Genomic DNA, 20,878 nt, shown 5'->3' with positions numbered 1-20,878 from the left:
CTTTTTTATGGGTTTTGTAGAAAAAAAGCATGTTAATATTCCTCAAAGTAAGGTATCAGATATGCTATTGGTACTGGAATTTAAGTATTGTATGGGTATAGTATCCAAAAAATACACGCCTTAATTCAGCGTCAGTACTGTGTCCTATATGAGTCAGTGTGGCATAAGAACATTACATCAGATTTAGGTATTAAAATAAAATGCATGTGGCAACAAAAAAAAAAGTTGACCCACATCCTGGGAAATACAGTAAATGGTTCATGGTGTCCAGTGCTATGGAGATGCAGGAGGACTGCCGCTGTTGAAAGCAGCCTTTTTCTTTTATCTTTTTCTCGGTGTTTGTCAGTGGTCAAACACATTTTCTTTTGTGCTTGCAGATAGCTTTGTCTGCTTTTTACAGTGTATTGACACACTAACGCAGACACTCACATACGGAAGTTGGGTCTGGAGTCTGATAATGAGCTGGTATATGAGTGTAGTAAGGAATGCAGTCGGCTCAGAAAAAACACTGTTGGTCGGATGTCTGGGGATTTAGAAGCAAACCTTAATGGATTCATTTGAGATGTGTATTTTTATAAAACACAAACACAGTCTTTCCTCTGCTTCTCTAGCAATAAAAAAGCTCTTGATTCTTCCAACCTGCTTGTGCAGTGTACTGACTGAAAATGTGTCTCTTTGCCTTTGTGGTGTATAAAGTTTGAGTTGAAATGTGTCTTCTCTCTCATAGATTCCTCTGGAGAACAAATCCATCTTCTCTGGCTCGCTCTTTCAGTATTTGGAGGAGAACAAGAAATGGAGGAACCGCTTCCTCTTTGTTCCAGACTCCTACAACATCAACTACTATGACAGCAAAGCGGTGAGAGGAGACAAACGCGCTCTGTACAGTCTGTTTTAGATTATGCTGGTTTGATTCACTGTCTAACATGTGAACTCTGCTCGCCTTCTTATCTACCAGTCCCATGATAGACGCCTCCATCCCAAAGGAACCATCAACTGTGCTGGCTACAAAGTGCTGACATCTATGGAGCAATACCTGGATCTGTTCAACAACAGCCTACCTGGTGAGGAGGAGGAGGGGAGTGGATGTGGGAGGAGGGAAGCAGATACTAAAGCTGCAACACTTTATGATGATAATTTTGTTCAGGCTTTTTTTTTCTTTTATTTCACTTTCTTCATTGCCAGAGCATCGAAAAGCTGAAATGTTTTCATGCATTTTTGCTTATATTTATTTATTTTATTATAAATATTTGTGTTCTCATCAGAGCAGAAAAGCTTCTAACAATTGTGGAATGTGACTAAGTACATTTACTCAAGTACTCTACTTAAGGTGAAGTGTGTAAGATTTAGTGGGCTTTGATGACGTTCAGTGGTGAATTACAGATTGCAACAAGCTAAAAACTTCTCCCAGTCAGAATTCCTTTAGTGTTCAGGAGGTTTTTATTAGGAGCCGAAATTCTTCACAGAGGTCACTTCCTCTCCAAAACAAATGCACCAGGCCATTAGACCTGCTAAAAACACTGAATAAAGCAGTTTCACGTTACATCTCTGATGCAGTTTGGCTCACAAAATGCTATTGTGTGCTTACCCCATTTCTCTCCTAAGTTAATGTGAGCCTACCTTTCTCTGATCCAGACGTTAAGGAGATTTTTTACTGTGAGCTGAATTATCTGCAGAGGTCTGTTCCCTTTTCAAAAACAAATAGACATGGTGATTTAAACTGACAAAAACACAGAATAACACAGTTTCACGTTACAAATCCATGTATTTCCAACACAGTGTGGCTCGTCACTGCGGGTGGCTACACCAATACATGCTAATGTGTGGTCACCTTTTTCTCCTCCGATAACATAAAATCCAGAAGTTCAGGAGGTTGGTTATCCACAGAGGTCTCCTCCTCTCCAAAACAAACAGACCAGGTGATTTAAAGCAGTAAAAACACTGGCTAAAGTAGAAATCATGTTACAAATCAGTGTCACTCCAGTGTTGCTCATTGCAGTTGGGCTTCTCACTACGGTGGCCAACACGAAAATGCGAAAACGCAAATGGTCCTATCCAGAGCAAGTGTTTATTTGGTCCGTTTTGGGTTACTGTAGAAACACGGTAATACAATATAGTGCCATCTAGTTCCATTATACTGGAGAGAAGGCAGGCATCGCAATGGTCAATATCTCCAACTAGCTACGGTGTATGAAGGGTAGATGAACCCACAGTGGGGCTACTGCTCACCTATTTGTCATGTTAAATCCTTTAAACATGAGAACAAACTGGTTGTGTTTGAACATGCCAGAGGCTGCTCATTGTCACACATTTTTTTGTCTCCTCCATAAACCGCTGAAAGTCTAACCCAAACCGCTGACCTGCAGCACGAAATCCAAACTATCCCTTTTAATACTTAAGTAATGCTGAGGCTGCTGAAGACTACATTAACTTCTTCATATGCACATCATATGTAGAAAGTTCGATCAGATTGCTCACTTTGTTTATGTTGTGCACATTTTCCCAGATATGAAAGCCAAGGTGGGGAGTTCACCCTTCCTTAAGTGTGCCACCCAGTTCCCGCTGATTCTCTGGCACCCTTTCGCCCGGCATTACTATTTCTGTGTGGTTGCGGAGAACGAGCAGCAGAAGTGGCATGCTGTCCTCCAGGACTGTGTCAGACACGCCAATGATGGTGAGTCCTGCCAACTAATGATCAACACAAATTTAGTGCATTTAAATCCACTGATGAACAAAACATGACTAGAAACCATGATCTCAACAACTTATATGACTACTAGACTTTAGACTATGCTATTTTCATTAATTATACTAATGCTCCAGATTAGTTGATTATTTACTGATGTACCACAGTGCCAAGACACATTAGAATGCAGGGTAATAAAGATTCCTTCCCGGATGCTTTGAGGCAGGTTTATGGGATCAATTAGGGTACCTGATATTGGATTTTATCCAGATATCCCCTAATTTTAGTGATCATCAAGTCTCCTCTGTAGTGGAAATAACATCATATTATGCATGCATACTCTTATCATGATGGCCCACCAGCAGATGGAGACATGAAATACAATGCTTTTCAATGTATGTAATATTCATTCATTGTTCTAAATAAGCAAAAGCATCTTGGCCGGTTCCAGTATTTTATTTTAAATCCAATATCAGCCGATATCGATGACATGCCGATATTATTGTGCATCCCTAGGATCAATGTGGACTTGAGTCCTTTGATTTAGTCTGTATCTGTCCAGGGCTACCAGCTGAAGGGGGCTCAGATCTTTCCCACAAGGACCCTCTGGAACAGTCTTTTAGACTGAACATATATATGGTTTAATCGTAATGGGCAGTTAGCGCTCTGTTCACTTATTGCCACAAAGACATTTTGTGGAAAAAAATGGAGAAGCAGTGAGAGCTAGAATGCCGTCATCCTGGATCAGTGCCCTCAGAGTTCTGTATTCAGCACAAAAAGAGTTTAAGAGCTCTGGGTTCTTGTGATGGGATGGCACATGAGAATGAAAATGGTATCTGTCTAAACTTGTTGAGAAACCTTTATGTCAGTTTGTTAAATATTAAGTTTGGCGTGTTTTTATCTGACCTTTGAGTTCTCAGCTCCATATGTAGCTGCCACAATCACAGGTGAGTGTGAAACTCTACAGAACTGAAAAGTGGAAATAAATACATCATTACGGCATATTTACCTAGTTGCCATGGTGCTTAGCTCAGATTAACATTGTGCAAGAGATAGCACCCAGGAGAGACCTGTCACTTCTAACAGGAGCTTTGTTCTAACATCACCTCCCTCTGCTGTTTACTTTAGCAGAAGGTTCATTAAGTGACAGGTGCTAGAGTTTATCCACCAGACCTGCACTTACATTCTCAGACACACACACACTGCATAGTTATTGAAGGGTGGAAATGGAAATAGATAAATAGTTGTCTGGGACTGCGTGTGGTGTGTGTTAATAAGTTAGAATGTAAATAAGCAGGTGCAGCTTTGCAGCATTGCAAACAGTGTTTCTATGTGAGGTATGTTCAGACAGAGCCAGTGTAACTGCATGAGTTGCATTCTGCTCTGTTTACCTAAAGTTCAAACTGTCAGTCAGGAAGTTTATACATTCAAGGTCCTTGTATACTTGCTAGGAAACTGGATCCTGGACTGTAAAAGTAATGGATGTAGCCATCATGACGTCACCCACTGGTTTGTGGAATCCTGTTATGAAGCCTTGAGTCTGGCATTTTTGCTGTCACCGTCTTTGTTTTTTGGACCCAGAAGTGACCATATTTGGGTGAGAGGCTGGAGCTGTGGAGCAGCGAGAGGTGGAGCTGACTCACAGACTGTGCTGACTCCTCACAGACAGCCTGTCACTTAAAGTGGCCACGCCCTTTATTGCGCATAACTTTAAGTCTTAATAAGATGTAAATGGGTGAATTGTATAAACCGTGTACAGTTTACGTGAATGTTGAAATTACATTGCAAATATTTTTCAAGCTACTTGTAAAGGTTTGGTCGTGCTCTCGGCTACACACTCTCCAAGACCTGGATTGGTTTACCCTCACTGAAACTTATATATTAAATTTTAGTGCCATCACAATCAGTCTTTAAACCAGCTTAATGCTTTGGCCATTTGAAACAAGACTTTGAAACAACTTTGTCACTTTGATGTCATGAATCAGTGTGTAGTTTACACAAAATGTAATACAGCTATGGCAGTGAGTCAGAACCGCACTTCCTCTGATGTACCATGCAGTGTTATAAAGTAATGTGTATGGCTTCCTTGGCAACTGAGAGATTTAGTTTGTAGTGCCAGAGGCAGTGAGAGGTTTTTACAATGTGGCTCAACAACAGCTCATTGTTTAGACTACATTGTGTCAAAGTCTGCTCTCTATCAATGTTTCATTTCTTCAGATTCCCTGTCTGTCTAGCGCTGACTGTTTTGCTGAATATTCCAGTGTGTTTCTCTTCAGGTCTCTTAAACATCAACAAGTACTGTGATGACAAAAGCTTCAAACTCAGAGATAAAACTTAAGTATAAAAACCAGAAAAACATTCAAATTTGTGTAGGTGAGTAAAGCAAATTAAAGCAAATGGATTTTCAGACTTTATTTTCTCAGAGGCATATTTGTGTTTGCTGCTTGATGTCTTAGCAGTGCAGTGTGTTGATCAGAAACCTGTGTGAGTTGTTAGGGAAGGAGCTGTGAGGAGTCAGAAAGAGGAAACAACCAGTACATGAGTCGGATGCCTGAGCCTTAACACAGGCCAGATGCACAACATATGAACAGCTGAATGACTTCATGTGTTCTCTGCACTACACAGCACAATGCACTGACTTTAAACAGCTACAGCTTTTAAACAGCCACAACAAGGTGTGGGTGCACCAGTCTCAACCCAGGTCAACAAGTCATTCTTCCTCTTAGAGAGGATTCTGTCATCGACAACTCATTCCCTTTGTCAGGCCAGGAGAGAACCAATGGAAGCCAGCAGCAGGAAGCTAACATCTCTGCTTACTCCTGGAAAGAGAAATGCATGTTGACCTGGGCAAGCAGCTGGTTTTGAAATCACAAACTGATGTCATGATGTGGTCCACAGCTGCCAAGAAGGTCCTCATTTCTGAACTTATTATCCCGTGGGAGGAAGGGATACCGGCAGCACATTGAGAACTTTGAACTGTCAGCAGACTGTTAAACAGCACGCTGGACCGCAAGCATCCACCCAGCAGACGTTGGATACAGGGGCTTTGTGGGCAAATTAGCAATCTAACTTTTCCAAGTGGTTTGGAGGATTGAGGCGAGCCTACAGAGGGCTATGAAAGAAGTGGCAGAGGTAACTGAGAAGCTACAGGTTGTGGCTGTGGAGGAGGGACAGTCTTTATGGCTCAACACCATAGTCAGGGTAGCTGCAGGGGGTGTTGGGGACAGTTCCCCAACTGGCCACTGCCTACCCACTGAGAGATGTATGGGGTAGGAGTTGAAACATCAATGAATGGTGGCCCCAGCTGATGACCCTGTAGCTGCCTAAGTGTGCAGCAGTAAAGGTGCAGCAGGTGAAGACACCATGAGGAAAAATGGACTGTGGAACTAATCAGACTGTAAGACAGTCGACCAAAATGTTTTACATTCCAGAGATACTACCCAGTCTTTTGAAAACCTGATCGTTGATCTTTTAGGTAATTGCTCAGGCCCAGTGAGCCCCCTCAAATTTCTCATTAAATAACAACCAATCTCTCAGAAATTCAGCTGATCCTTATGTTAGTCAAGGGTGATCATTTCAAGGCAAAAATCTGTCTTAAGGTCCAGGCACACCAAAACAACATCAAAGAACTAGCAGCAATAAAAGCCAACTGTTGTGTCGCCTCTCATCGCCTGTGTCATGGACAAAGAGTTGCCATGATCACACTGCAAAGATTACAGCCGACAGCCAACTAGCACATATGTTCCGCGCCTGTGTGAGAGGAAATAACTCTCCACACCAGCAGATGGTGGTTGTCAGTAATCGTCATTCAAAAAGGAAAACCAGAAGATCGTCGCTTGTTAGCCAGTTAGCACATTAACAACAAAATCCAATGCTGAAAGAACAAGGACTGTTTACTGTGCCCCAGTGAACAATAATACAAACTATCATGAAATAATTCTGCTAAGGAGCTCAGTGGCTAAAGAAAGATAATCCTACCTTATCTACCAAGTTTGTATTTATCTCACTCTCTCTTGACTTTAGTTGGTTGTTGACTTTTTGCACTTCTGTTTCTCTTTTTGTGCACTGAGCTGAACTGCCAGTCAGAGTGATTTCATTCAGTGACTGTCTCCCACGACTCTGTCGCTGATTCAACATGCTGAATCAGCTGACAAACAGCTGACAAGTTTTGACGAGGGCTAACGGTGCGGGACACACCGCAAAGACTAGGGCAACAGACACTGTCAGCTTGGTGTGCCAGGGCCTTCAATCTATTCAGCGTCAGCTCGACTTTACTGCAGGGAGAGAAGGTGTACAGTGTAATCTAGCAGTGACAGAGAGGGTGCTCACAGGGTTTGGTCTTGGACGACCAGGAGGTAGAGTGATAGTTTGATCCCTGGTTCCTCCAGTGCCCACGTTGAAGTGTCCTTGTCTAAGACACTTAAGTTGAACTCAGGCTTAGCTCTGTATCTTGACATGGCTTGTACTGTGGTCCAGTAGTTGGAGCAAAAACGTACTTTTACATTTCTTTGTATTTCCACCAAAAATATCACAAGGATCTAGTTAGGACCAGTCATGTGGTATGAGCTGCATTGAATAGTATTTTTACATAAGCTTGGGTCAGTCTTTTGTGGATTGTCAAGCTAGAAGAAGAGACTATCCCAGAATCCCAATTTTGGGTTTGTTTGAAATCCCCTCATACCATGCGAGGCTTAGTCAAAATTAACGCCTCCTTCTTAGAGAGGGTCTTGAGACTTCCTGTCTCTGCTACTACCAGGAGCTCTGGTCCTGTCACTGCCCTCCTCCAACACACACTTCCTGGCTTTGTCATAGTTGGGAGTTCTCACACACTCTCCAGTAAGGCTGAACAGTATTTCAGAGTTTTCTTTATCACAGCACTCAATGTTAACATGCTTTTCTGGTTTTAGCAGATTTTCATTTTCTTTGGAAGCCAGACAACTTGAAGAATGTAATAAAGTTCAACTTTTTCTTTTTGAGTTTCTGTTTTCTCACGCACCACTTGACTCCAGTGTTGACTGCTGCCAGTAAAAACTAAATCAGCACATACACACATACACAAACTAGGTTGAGAAAGAAATCAATTTACCTAAATATCACAAATCCCTAATCACTTTTTGAATACCTAAATCGATATATAATTCAATTGCACAGGGGAAAAGAAGTTGTCACTTTTATTGACATAATCTGTGAGTAACATGACCATTCAAGAAAAGCAACACCAAAGCAAGAAAGCAGAAAATGGTGGACAGTTCAAGGACACATACCTTCAGCTGCTTCAATAGCAACTTGGAATTCATCCAGCTCAGTGCAATCTCTGCAATATGTATTGAATCAGCATCCATGTGAAAGTATCAAATCAGAAGAAACAGCCCTAACACACACACACACACACACACACACACACACATATATATAATTTTTTTTATTTATTTATTTATTTATTTATTTTTTTTTACACATATTTCTTAGGGACACGATAATATCAGCATTTCAGTGGCATTGGCTGATATGGGCTCCAGAGTCCAGAATCAGCCAACCTGCTTTTTCTTATTTTGCACAATGAATTAATGTTACATACATTGAAAAGTGCCACATTCATGTCTCCATCTGCTGGTGGGCCATCACAATAAGAGTATGCATGCAAAATATGATAATTCTGCTACAGAAGAGATCACTAAAATTAGGTGGGGAAAAATGTGGATATATCGATACCATCGGCCAGAATGAGTTGCTAATATCCATGTATCAGATATCGGCAAAAAATCCAATATTGTGCATCCCTATATTTCTCTCAACTTAAAAAAGATACTTTCTGCCAAGGTTGACTGGGCCCAGGGCACACTTTAGCCTTTGCAGTATTCCATTTTTGCTGTCATGGGTAAGCCAGTTTGCCTAGTTAACTATAGCTATAGTCATAAGGCACTAGGCAAGCTACTTCAGAAATTCAAAAGGCCTTTTCACAGCAGAAAGTTCAACATATTTAGCAGGAAAAGGTGTTAATAATAACATTAATGACGGCTCAGTTTTTATCCGCAGTAAGACATGACAGAGTGAACACTACCAGGACCATGAAATTGTAGCAGCTAAATGGAATTCAGCCATCATTTATTTACTTGTTTACACCTGTGCTTTTTTTTTCTAAAAAAAAAAAATTGTGTGCCTAAATGCTAACAGCTAACAGCTATTAATTATCCCATCTTAGGTTTGTCAGAGGAGAATAAAGTCCAAACACCAGCCTTTACTGATGCAGTACGACTCTACCGTCAAGCTCAGGGGCACTACGGCACCTGGGAGATGATGTGTGGTGAACCATCACAGGTAAGCAGCATGGCAATCGTAACATTTATCACCGTCATCTGTCTCCTGGCTTTCCTATTTTACATTGGAATGATGTCATACAATAAAATACTGATCAAACATACCAGGCTTGGTTTTGCTGTTGTAAAGCAGAGTTCTGACTTCCAGCATGCTTTATGGAAACATGGGTCTTACGTTGTATCAGTGTATTTTCCCAGTAACCTGGTTTCGTGGGTGCATCTAAGAATGGCGAGACTGTTTAGACTACTGTATGCAAAGTGTTTCTGTTCAAGATGTATTCATGCTTTGTGTGCCTTGAGGGGTACTCTATGTGCAGGCATGGTTTGGCCCCGGTTTCTATACCTCTGGCACTGAACAGGTTTTTCTGGAAGCTGCAAACCCACAAAGACATTGTGTTATAGACATGATTTATATTAATTAAAGACCTGAGAAGATTTCCAGCTCCCCAGTGGCTGTTTTTTTACCAACAGGTTTTGTGTTTTTACAAGCAAATATATATAAATGGTAGTAGGACGACATTAAAAACTGAAGTGGTAGTTGCTACTGGCTGATATGAATTTCCCACCCTGAAATTACTCCTGCATGGTTAGCTAAGTGAAATGACTCTTAAACAGAACATGTGCGCACCAATCATTCACTGTGGGACAATGGCTTCTTTTTCAGTGGGCTAACCTTGTTAGAGAGTCAGCCTGTAATGCAGGGAGTATTTTCCACTGTGAGGGCTGTGCTGTGATGTTTGGTCCTGCAGTTAATTGACAAAGTCTGAGGTGTTTTTGTGATCATATAATCAACATTTAATTAGTCTGACAGGTTGTATACATGCGGGTAATGTAGTCAATATCTGAAATATATTTCATGTGCTTAAATTTAACTGGGCCTGTAAGGCTTTGTTACAGTGAAGTGGTTGGATAGGGTTGTTGCTTAATAAAATGATGTGAAACATTCTACTCATGTGGTCATCACATTCACATTGCAAATTATTTAAGAGTTGTTTTCTAAACTTCCAGTAAGCCCTTATTATTACTATCTATTTATTGGTATATCACAGAATTTTTAATATACACCAGGCTGATTGTTGTCTGGTAATTCATGTAATTACAATGTATCACTATCATGATATAAAGTTACATTCTGTGTGTGTGTGTGTGTGTGTGTGTGTGTGTGTGTGTGTGTGTGTGTGTGTGTGCGCATGTTTGGGGTGAGAGGGGTGTCAGTGTCTCACATACTGTCTTCCTGTTGTGTGTTACACCAGGAAATTTGAGCAGACATTAGGACTAGGTGATATAATGACAATGTACCATATATTGATATTCTTTCAAGCAAGATATATATTTAGACATTACGTTTCTATAGATATAGAGTCAAGTTGTGTTACATAACGCATACCAGTGTGCATCTCTCCTCTGTCACAGTCTCCACACAGCTCCGCCCCACTCACTCACTCACTTACAGTTTCTCCAGCAACACTCAGAGAGACACAGAGCTGCTGCTGCTGTTCAGTCTCTGTTAATTAGTCTGCAGTGTGACATTGATCTACATGTTGCACATGTTATGCTAAATCAGTCTGTGAGATGAATAATATGATCGCAGTAGCACACGTGCAGTACAGCGCTGCACTGCATGTGTGGGAGACAGAGCTGCTTGATAGTGTCAGGTGAGCGTTTGTTTGCTAGTTTGTGTGTGAGGTGGATCATAGCAAATCACCGTCCTTGTGTGACACTGAGGCAGCACCTGGATGCAGGAGACAGATGGGTTTTAAAAAAGCACCAACAACACAGATATTTTATAAACAAGATGTATATAACGTTGACAAAGTGTCTCTCACTCCTTCCCTCCCTCAGTCTCTCTGTTGATGCTCTGTGCATGAATAAGATTAATAGCCTAAATGAATCATTTTCCAGCACTAGATTCATTTCAAAGGCCATGAAAAACAAGTTTTTAACTCCCCTCGCAAAGATTTTTAATCGTGTCACACTTCAACGGATTTAGGCCTACTTGATACCTTTATACTCATGTTTTAGTTTTGTGTCCTGTGCTGCAAAGCTTTAAACCTCTGTAGCTTCAATGTGATGTACAAAAAGTTAACACACAGCCCAGCTATTTATTTCATATAATGTACAAGTTTTGCAGCTGTACATTTTCATTTTATTTTGATCACAGTCTTACATCTCAAATTTGTCTTTGACTTGTAATTGAACATGTAACCCAATTTGTAAAAAATACTGAGATATATATCTTGTATTGCCATTCAGCCTGAAAATACAGGGATGTGAATTTTTGTCCATGTCACCCAGCCCTAGCAGACATATAGCTGTAGCCATTAGACAGCACTTTTTACTTAAGGTAGTGATGACACTCTTTCCAAGATGTCTCTAAGGCATATGGAATATGAATACAACCCTTTATTACAGTAATGTAATATTGATCCATATCATCAGTAGTGAAGTTGCATTTTAGATATTGGTAGCACCAGGTTTGTCAAGGAATGGGAATGCATGGAATATAAAAGTAATGTCTCTAGTTCTGCTGCATTGTTTGTTAATTATTTTTGTTTCTTTTTTTTATGTTTTATTGTCCACTGTGATTTTATTAGTGTCATACAAGTACTCTCTTCTTGATAAATTAGTTAATAGGTTTTATTTTGATGATTGAAAATGTGTCTATCACTCCGATAGATGTGCTCCAAAACACCACAGGGAACTCACTGTGGAGTTTCCATCCTGTAAGCAGAGCAAATCTCAAACTCAATGTGCAGTGCAAGGTTGCAATCCCAGACACAAGCTAGAGCTTCTACACCTCTATGAACCATAGCACTCGAGTTACTGATTAGAAAAATAAAGTCTAATTCTACCACTTTACTGAGTGAAACATTTGTACATGTGATGAGTGAGATGATCTTAATTGTGTTCCCATGAGTTGTGTTTGCATGTTTGCTAGATCCTGTCTAACCTGGTGATGGAGGGCCTCCTCCCTGAGCTGAGGGAGCTCATTGCCCCACGCCTGAAAGGCAAACTACACGAGAGGCAGAGGAACTGGATGCTGGTGAGAAACTACCCCACACACATTTAACTTTAAGTTAGTATATTTAATTTAACCCCTTAGCAACTGATGCTTTATGTCTTAAATATCTTACTAATGTTAATTCCAAAAAACATTATTAAGAACCCCCCATTAAAGTCCCCGTAGACTTCAGTCCTGACAGGCTGGGAAAGCGCAGGTATACAGCATGCAGGACACAGGGCAGTAAATAATACTGGTAACAATTAACACAAAAACATGGTCATGCGTACTTGTGTAAGTCTTATCAAAAGTTCAGCTTTATGTTTTTTTCCACAGGAAACTTTTTTTTTTTCAAGAATTGATTACTTTTTAATCAAATATAAACATCGCTGATTGGCTATCTACTTTTGAATATTACCCACTAGTAATGGTACCAGCCGCTGTTTATGTCAGTAATTTATTTTAAAAGAAAAATCCTTGCCTGTTTCACACTTTGCTGACTGCAGAGACAGCCAGGATGAGAGGCAAGTGTTTCCAACTCTTAATTAAAACACCAAGTGCTGCAGAGGTTTGAGTTTGGTTCGCTTCAGCTGAGCAACCGACAGGAACGGCAGGGTCTTCCCTCACATGTGTGTTTCCTGTGTGTGTAGATTAGTGATGCGGTGTATAGCCTGGTGCAGGGGCAGTGCCAGGCTCAGTATGAGGCAGTGCTGAAGAAGTGTGAGGCTTCCTGCTCTTCTCTGGAGGCCTCCATACGAACAGACATGGACCAGATCATCACATCCAAGGAGCATGTCACCAACAAGATCAGAGGTTAGTGGACATTTTTGCATTTTTACGGGGATGGGAGTCACAATACAATATTATTGCAATTTTAAAAACATGTTGCGATATTCAGAGTATGATTTATTACCTTACCTGCTAATTATTCCCTCAAAGGGAAAAGTATGTCAACATCTGTTTTATCTAATAGGATAAAGTTAAGTCTTTTCTTCTCACTTACAGCAAACTGTATCTACTGGACTGAAGAGGCTAGAGCTGGGTTAAAATAATCGATTCATCTGATTCAAATCGATCTTCCTTTGAATGACCCGATATCGATTCATAAAATCCAAGATCAGTCTTTTTAATACACTTTTTTTCCACGAGGTGTGGGAAGCTTTAACCCCGTTAATCTCGCCGGTAGCAAACAGGCCGCTGCACTGAATTATTAACTACTGTAGTATTGAGAAGCTCCAATGTTACCGGCTCTTTAATCTGTAACTATTCGCTTACTTTTTATGTTTTGGTGTAATTTATTATCATGCTGCAGCAGCTTCTTCTCCTGCTGTCTGTGTGTCGGGCTGCTGTGCCACTTTTACTCACACACAAACACAGAGTAGAGATGCTGTGATGAAGACAGAGATGTGAAGATAAATTGAGGACAACTACGCTTGTTACTGTGAGCCCAATAAAACCTTCATTAAGGAAAAGGTCAATACTTTATCAATACAGCTGTTTAGCAACATGTAAACATGTAGAAAAGTGATATTTCAGTCTGCTCTGTTCGCAGTCTCTCATCCACCGCTGATAACATCACGTTATAAACAAGCACAGAGTGCTGTCCAGCTTCTAGCAAATTGTTACTATCAAGCTGAAACAGCAGTAACTGTTTGTCTCGTATCGTAAAATTTACCAGCCATAACTTAACCTGCAGGCAGTGACTCTCCTCAGCAGCAGAGAGGACAGGAGGACTGACTGATGTCTGTGCTCTTCCTTCTTTATCAACTTCACTCAGTATTGTGATGTCAAGAATTCAATTTATTGACATTTTAGATGTGTTTCCAGTATATTGAGTTTATATTATTGTGACTTTGCTGTTTTAATATTACTGTTGCTGCCCTAGAAACATTTAGTTATAAAATATTCAGTTTTAATCCTGTTCTGAATTTATTCTTCTTTTGAATAATTCCTTGTAAAATGTATAGTATTAGCTCTTTGAGAATCTCTTACACATTCTAGCAAAATTGGTATTGTAAGTGAAATATCCCCAATTGAATCAATATCAAATTGGAATCGGATCGAAATGGAAATCAGATTGAATCCGGACCTTGTGAATAGAACTTGAATCAATTCAGGAAATTAGTGGTGATACTCAGCCCTAGGAAAAGCAATTAATTGTATTATTCTAGTAGACTACCAAAGGTTTAAGTTGTATTTGTAGTATAAGTGATTTATATAATAAATAGATTGATACTTGGTGTCTTCACATCAATATGATATTGCCACACAAAAATATCGTGATACTATGCTGTACAGATTTTTCCCCACCTCTAGTTTTTACCTAATGAAGTGATTTCCAGACCATTTTTCTTTTGTCCCTGTTTCCTGCCTTTTTTTAGCCTGTCTGTGATGGTTCGATTGTGTAAATTATTCTTTACAGTGAAAGTGCATCTATAAAGTCTGAAGTGTGTCACCAGAGTGATTACAATCTAATTCTAGGCTCTGATTGGTCTGCTGTTACATGCTGGCAGAAGTTGCATGAGTGGTCAGAGTTCGACTGCTGGTCAGTCAGATCTCCTGTTGCTGCTCAGTATGAAGGGTTGCAGCAGTATACTGTGAAATGGGTGTACGAGGGATACTCAACATGCTTTGCCTTGGGGCCACTTTGCAAAATGGCAGGAGGCCAGGGTCCAGTTGTTAAACAAAACATTAATTTGTATTAAAAAAATGGAAGTAACATAAAAGCCAGGGGAGGGATAAGCCACCAAATAAAACACTCTATCATATAAAGGTGGTGGTGTTTTTTTCAGCTGTACATATTACACATGATTACAACTTATTATTTGTAATTATTGTCTGCACTATTTCTTCTTTCAAAAGTGACATAGTCTTGCTTTAATTCTCTCTTTAGTTCTCCGATCCTACACATTGACCTCCATCTCCCCCCTCTTGTGTTCCTCGTTCCCCCACAGAGGTCGTTCTCCCCAAAGCTGAGAAGCTGTTGAAGGTGAGTATCGAGCCCTACATCAGCTCCATCCTGGACGCCCTGATGGAGCCGACCAGTCGAGGTTTCTCTGAGGTCCGTGATGTGTTCTTCAGGGAACTGGTGGACATGAGCAAGAACACCCTCAATGGTGGCACCAAGGAGACCGTGGCACAGGTAAGGAGGTTGAACTGAAGCTCCTAGTGTGGGATGACATTCTTTGCTGTGATGGCAACATGATTGGTATGTAGTAGATCAGACTTCTCAAAAATTAGAATATTATGTGCATGAACTGGTATCAGCATTAACTGTCCAGTGATACAAAGTCTTTGCAACCTTGAAATAAAAACCATTCAATAGTCCAGTATGGTTTGTGAAACAAAAGTACAATTAAAATAAATAAAAATATTCCTTGTACAAATGAGCTTCACCCCCATCCCTCCCGTTTTCTACTCAGCACATGGAGAAGATCTCCATGCTGGCCTTCCACCCAGTGAAGATGCAAAGCTGCTATGAGAAGGTGGAGCCACTGAGTCTGGAGGGTCTGCAGCAGAGGTTTGACGTCGCCAGCCCCTCAGTGTTTGTCCAGAGGGCCCAGATCCTCATGAGAGAGGTGATGCTCTAATGCTGCAATTACCTGTATCCCTTTGCTTTTACAGATGGGTTCAGTCTTACTTACAGTGTGAGGCTTAAATGTGGCACTTTGTTGGTCCACAGCTACATCTTACAGTATTATATAGGATAAATCCTGTTTATTACAACTTGGGTCTTATTTTTGTAGGTTTGTCCATCATTTCTGTCAATTATGATACCATTGGAGGAGCAACAGCAACAATATTCACTGCTCTGTACATGTAGCCAAGCTAGCAATATGAAGCAAAAAAACGCAGCCAAGCATTATAAAGCACAAAAGCACTTTAACCATTTTTGGCACACGCAGAGCAGCAATAAGCAAGACCCATGCAAAGCTGACTATCTGGCAAGGGCAAAGGACACTGGACAAGTTAGCAGCAGGTTAGCCAGTAGTAACAACAGTAATAATACAACTAGCAATGTATTTGTAGATGAAAAATACTCATGTCTGCAAAAGCAGGGCCTTGAGACTTTGTGTGAAGCAATGGTTGATGGCACAAAGACTTTGGGATCAAAATGAGATGCAGAGTGCATCCTTGTAAAAATCAAATGGACAATGGAACAGTCTTCTCAATATTAAGAAATATGTGTGAATCGTCAAGCTATTTAGTTACATTATCATTGTTGCAGTTAGTTTAAAAGTTGCTATTTGGGTTTTGCATTGACATAAATAAGGGTATCATGTGCATACATCTCAACTTTACACCCTGTGCAGACCTGGGACTCACCCACACCATTGCTCAGGTAAGGAAAGATAGTTCTTGGGCCCTGTTTGAAGTACGTACAGCGTATGGTCCAAAGTGCATGGTGCAAGTGCTTTGAGGGCAAGTCTGACTCCACTTTTGCTAGTTAACAGTGCAAAGTAAGGTGCAACGGGCAAAGTGGTTGTATTTAATTAATTATAGGTGCTTTGGGAATAACATGAATTCAACCATTCAGTGTCTGTTACCATTGCACGGCTATTTACATGGTGAATTCTGCAGATTGGAGAAGGGAGCTGTTTTCTGCTGAGAGTGATGCAGTAAGAGCAGTAATGTCACTGCCACAAATGTCGCGGGACATTTAAGCACCAGAACTAAAAACTGATGTTAAAGACTTGACAGAGGCACCAGAACTAAACTTTTAGCTTCTGAAATGATCAATGAAGTAACGCTGCTCCTCGTGTGTAACTGCGCACAGCGTCTGTCTTAATGGGGAGTCGGACAGCAGCTCTGCAGCTCTGCTCTGCTCTCTGCTAGGTTCACATTTTATAGAATGTCAGTAATATTATCCTCATTAATGATGTATTATTTCACCCACCTGCAACCCATTCACGTGTCCCTGTGTGTGAAACAAACACAGTGTGCACACCTTATGAACCTACCTATGTAGGCACATCTTACTATCTGGATAATTGCGCCCTTTAAATACTGGCAGAATACTGTGCCAGTCTGACTTTAGAGGAGCTAGCTATTGGTCAATTCCACAATCTCTTTCTCTTGCCTCAAAATAGAAATATGCCAACAATGCCCTGACTGCACCTCACTTTGAGACCTACACTCTCATTGGCACACAGATGGGTGCAAGTACATTTTCACCCATTCACATTCTACTGAACACAATGTGGGTACTGGCTGTGAAAATGACATCTGCATCGGTTTGAAACTAGCAATAACATTTTAGGCAGGACCACTTTAGTTAAAAAAAAAAAAACAACCATATTTCTATTTGCAGTATTATACTTGGTGGTATGGCTCTTTTCTGGGGCCTCTCTGCCTTTCCTAGGCATACACCGAAAGCCTAAGGCAGAAAGAGCACACCCTCCACCCTTCCATGCGCCTACATGGAAAACCTTAAGGCAGAGAGAGCAAACTTCTCTGCCTCTCCACGTGCATACAAGGGAAGCCATAGGCAGAGAGAGCAAACCTCAATGCCCATCCACGTGCCTTCATAGAAAGCCTAGGGCAGGGTGAGCAGCAGCAAAGACCCCTTGTGAAAAGAACAGAGCAAGCATCAGTGACATGAAAAGGAGGAGCTGGGGTGGAGGCGGGTTGCAAAGGAGCTTGCAGAAACAGTAGGCAGGCCAAAGCTGTTAAAGTAGGGTCTCCTTAATGAGATTTGCCAATTGTTTGCATAGAAAGGAATCATGTGATCTATCAGCTGACACCCTTCCATCTATCAGCTGCTCCATCAGTTGATTGGGCTGCTTGAGATCAGCTGATGTAGCTGGGATTTAAGCAGAGCTTGACATCATGTCCTGCCTGAACTAAGGCTATATTCAATTTGCACTGTGTGGCACCTTGGCCTGGTGTAAGATAGGGCCCTTTATCTGGCTGAAAGTGTAAACACTCACCTGTTTGTAGTACAGCCACAAACATCATTCACTGCCACACATGTCTGTTCATTCTCTTATTTAGACAATGATGTTTTTTGTTTTTTTTTACTCAGCCAATTTGGTGGAACTACTTTCTACCAAAGAAAAAGACCCTTTAAAAATGTGTGTTTTTATGGATTATCCAAAGTTAGTAAAATTTGTCAAAATTTAATTTTTCAACGTTGAGACACTGTTAACAAAATTCCCTTTACTTCCATTGTGGTTGGTCCAATGCAGAAATCTCAGAGGCAGTTATCTATCAAACCTGGGCGATGACAACCAATACTATCTGCATGGACAGACAACATTTAAAACTAAAAAGTAATTTTTTTTTTTGTAATTTAGATGAACCAACCCTTTTAAAAACTGTCTCGGCCTGAGAACGTCCCAGCGCGCTTTGCTTTTAGTGCATACATAAGTAAAATCAGGGTGCTGACACAGTGTAGAATTGGATCAAAATATTAAGAAGATATGTCACTTGTTTCAGTTAAGAAGATGACAGTTTCCACATTGGAATGAAGCTAAGTTGTCATCTGGCATATTTCTGCAAGATTTAGATACTAAAAATTGTAGCCTGTATGTGTATCCAAACACCACAACAGGAACTCTGTCTCAGGGAAGAGATCCAACAGGCTGCTACCACCCCACGGAGAAATCACTTAATCATGACTTCCTCAGTAGGGCCCGGGGCCAGTGGGAGGGGGGTCACCCAGAGTTCAAGTACTGTTTAGAAACTACAGATACTCAGGCTGTGAAGCCTTTTCTCAAGTCCTACACTGTAAAAACATTCAAGTCCTTAAAAATGAGGGGCATTTGAATGTTCACAATTCCCTGACAGTTGGGCAAACCTCAACACAGTAAGGTGGTAGACATGCTAATTTTTTCCCCTTTTCTCAGCATGATACAATGATGCGCCACCATAAAGTACAAACAGATGTAAACAAGATGTAACCACCTTAACAGCAGCATGACTTGATGGCTGACAGGAAGAGACTTAAGACACTGGTAAAGAAGGCTAGGTGTGTCCTGGGATACTCCCCTGACCGAGTGGAGGTGGTGGGAGAAAGGAGGATGATGGCTAAGCTATCGTCCCAGCTGGAGAACATGCAGGACACTCTGACAGCAGTGGGCGGCTCCTTCGCTGACAGGCTGTTCCAGACATGGTGTGTGACGGAGAGATACCACAAGTCTTTCCTTCCTGCTGCTGTCAGACGTTACAACCAACGCTGCTCCCAGTAGACCACACATACTGAAACTGACAATCATCACTCATGTAATATCAGTACATACTGAACTGTGCAATATATATATTTCCTAAATACAATGAGTGAGTAAGTATAATGTGAATTTACCCTATTTATTACTGTATATTTAGATTTTTTTTCTACTGTTAATAATTATATTGCTTTGTGTTTTTATGCCTCCACGCCAGCAGTAGCAATGGATTTTGAGTAGTCTGTACCTATGTCCCATTCTTGTGAGCGTGATATCTCAAGAATGCCTTTAGGGAATTTCTTTAGATTTGGCACAAATGTGCGCTTGGACTATGTGATGAATTGATTAGATTTTGGTGGTTGAAGGTGAAGGTCTCTGTGACCTCACAAAACATATTTTTGGCCATAACTCAAGAGTTCTTGTGTTAATTATGGCAAAATTTTACACAAATGCCTCATAGGGTTAAATGCTGAAGTGATGACATTTTATATCCAAAAGGTCAAAGGTCAGCTGCACCGTGACATCAATATGTTCTGCAAGAACACTTTACTGACCATTATTCAACACCATAAGGGTGTCTACCTAGAAACTGTGCTTGATGTAAAGTTCTTCTGTGTTGTCTGGTTGAAGATGTGACAGAGGCATCCATTCTTTAGAACCTGTAGCTTCTTTGCAGTAACATTTGAGGCACTTTTAACTGTCATGGCTATATACGACTCCTGACAGAAATGGATGGAAACCATAACTACAACTTGACTGGCTCATGGTGGCGTATCACAGCAAGATGGTAACTCCAGTTTACTTATGCGAATTGTTTTGCAGTATCCCCTGTGCTGCTGTAAAGATGCAAAATCCCCTCCCTGTGGGACTAACAAAGGATTATCTTATTTTATCTTATCTTTTAAATACTACTTTCTCCTGTTGGCACATCCATGTCATTAAACATGACACACCATTTTTTTTTTTTACTTTTAAAAAAACCTGCATAAATCGATCATTTTAGTGAAAAATGGGCTAATAAAGGCAGCAGCGGGTGTCTGTGGATTAAACTGGATTAAAATCTCAAGAGATAATAAGGTCAAGTTTTGAGTAGCTTCAAAGGATCTTTTAGTAAATTGATTTATCAAACACTTGATAATCCAGCCAAAGCTTCGGGGAGCTATTTGAATTCATTTGTTTTTCCAGTCTGCTGTTCTGATGCTGTCACAGACATGGTCGCTCACTGTGTGGTATAATGATGTTTAAACTTCTTTGAGGCCTGCTCTAGGCAATGCAGTTTTGCAGTGTGTTTGGTGTGTTTTTATAGTATTTAAGATGATGTATCTTAGAACAGAAGAAGAAATTCCAGTAGTGTGATGTAATTCTATGTACTTCCAAGTCAGTTTACTTTATAGAAACACGGGACTGTGGCTTCTTTTTGCTTAGAGTCTGTGGAAGGGTTGGGCAAGGTTCAGCTTGTGCTGACAGCTGCAGGCGAAGTAGAATTGTAGGAAAGTGAGCGCCCTCTAACGGTTTGTTGAGTAATTGAGGAAAACAGGAAAGAAAAAAAATCCACTGGGGGATATCTGTGTACAGGCACATGATGGGACAAAGGGAGCAGGGCTGCAGGCTGTGCATTATTATACACTGCTCAGAAACATTTAGGGAACACTTAAGTCACACATCAGATCTTGATGAACAAATTTTTCAAGCTGAAAGTATTTACTGATGT

At 40.7% G+C, this 20,878-nt stretch overlaps 1 protein-coding gene across 1 annotated transcript in view; it reads left to right on the top strand.

Moving 5' to 3' along the window:
- Window positions 1-20,878, top strand: part of niban2b (niban apoptosis regulator 2b) — a 51,115-nt gene that overhangs the window by 25,362 nt on the left and 4,875 nt on the right. Inside the window, exons 3-10 of the mRNA XM_049579881.1 lie at window positions 728-856; window positions 956-1,061; window positions 2,504-2,671; window positions 8,886-9,001; window positions 11,939-12,043; window positions 12,652-12,814; window positions 14,956-15,143; window positions 15,424-15,579. Coding sequence (XP_049435838.1) covers window positions 728-856; window positions 956-1,061; window positions 2,504-2,671; window positions 8,886-9,001; window positions 11,939-12,043; window positions 12,652-12,814; window positions 14,956-15,143; window positions 15,424-15,579 — 1,131 coding nt within the window. The remainder of the gene's footprint in view (window positions 1-727; window positions 857-955; window positions 1,062-2,503; window positions 2,672-8,885; window positions 9,002-11,938; window positions 12,044-12,651; window positions 12,815-14,955; window positions 15,144-15,423; window positions 15,580-20,878) is intronic.

Source organism: Epinephelus fuscoguttatus, linkage group LG6, assembly GCF_011397635.1.
Source record: "Epinephelus fuscoguttatus linkage group LG6, E.fuscoguttatus.final_Chr_v1".
Taxonomy (NCBI): domain Eukaryota; kingdom Metazoa; phylum Chordata; class Actinopteri; order Perciformes; family Serranidae; genus Epinephelus; species Epinephelus fuscoguttatus.
This window is presented reverse-complemented; position numbering and strand designations above follow the sequence as displayed.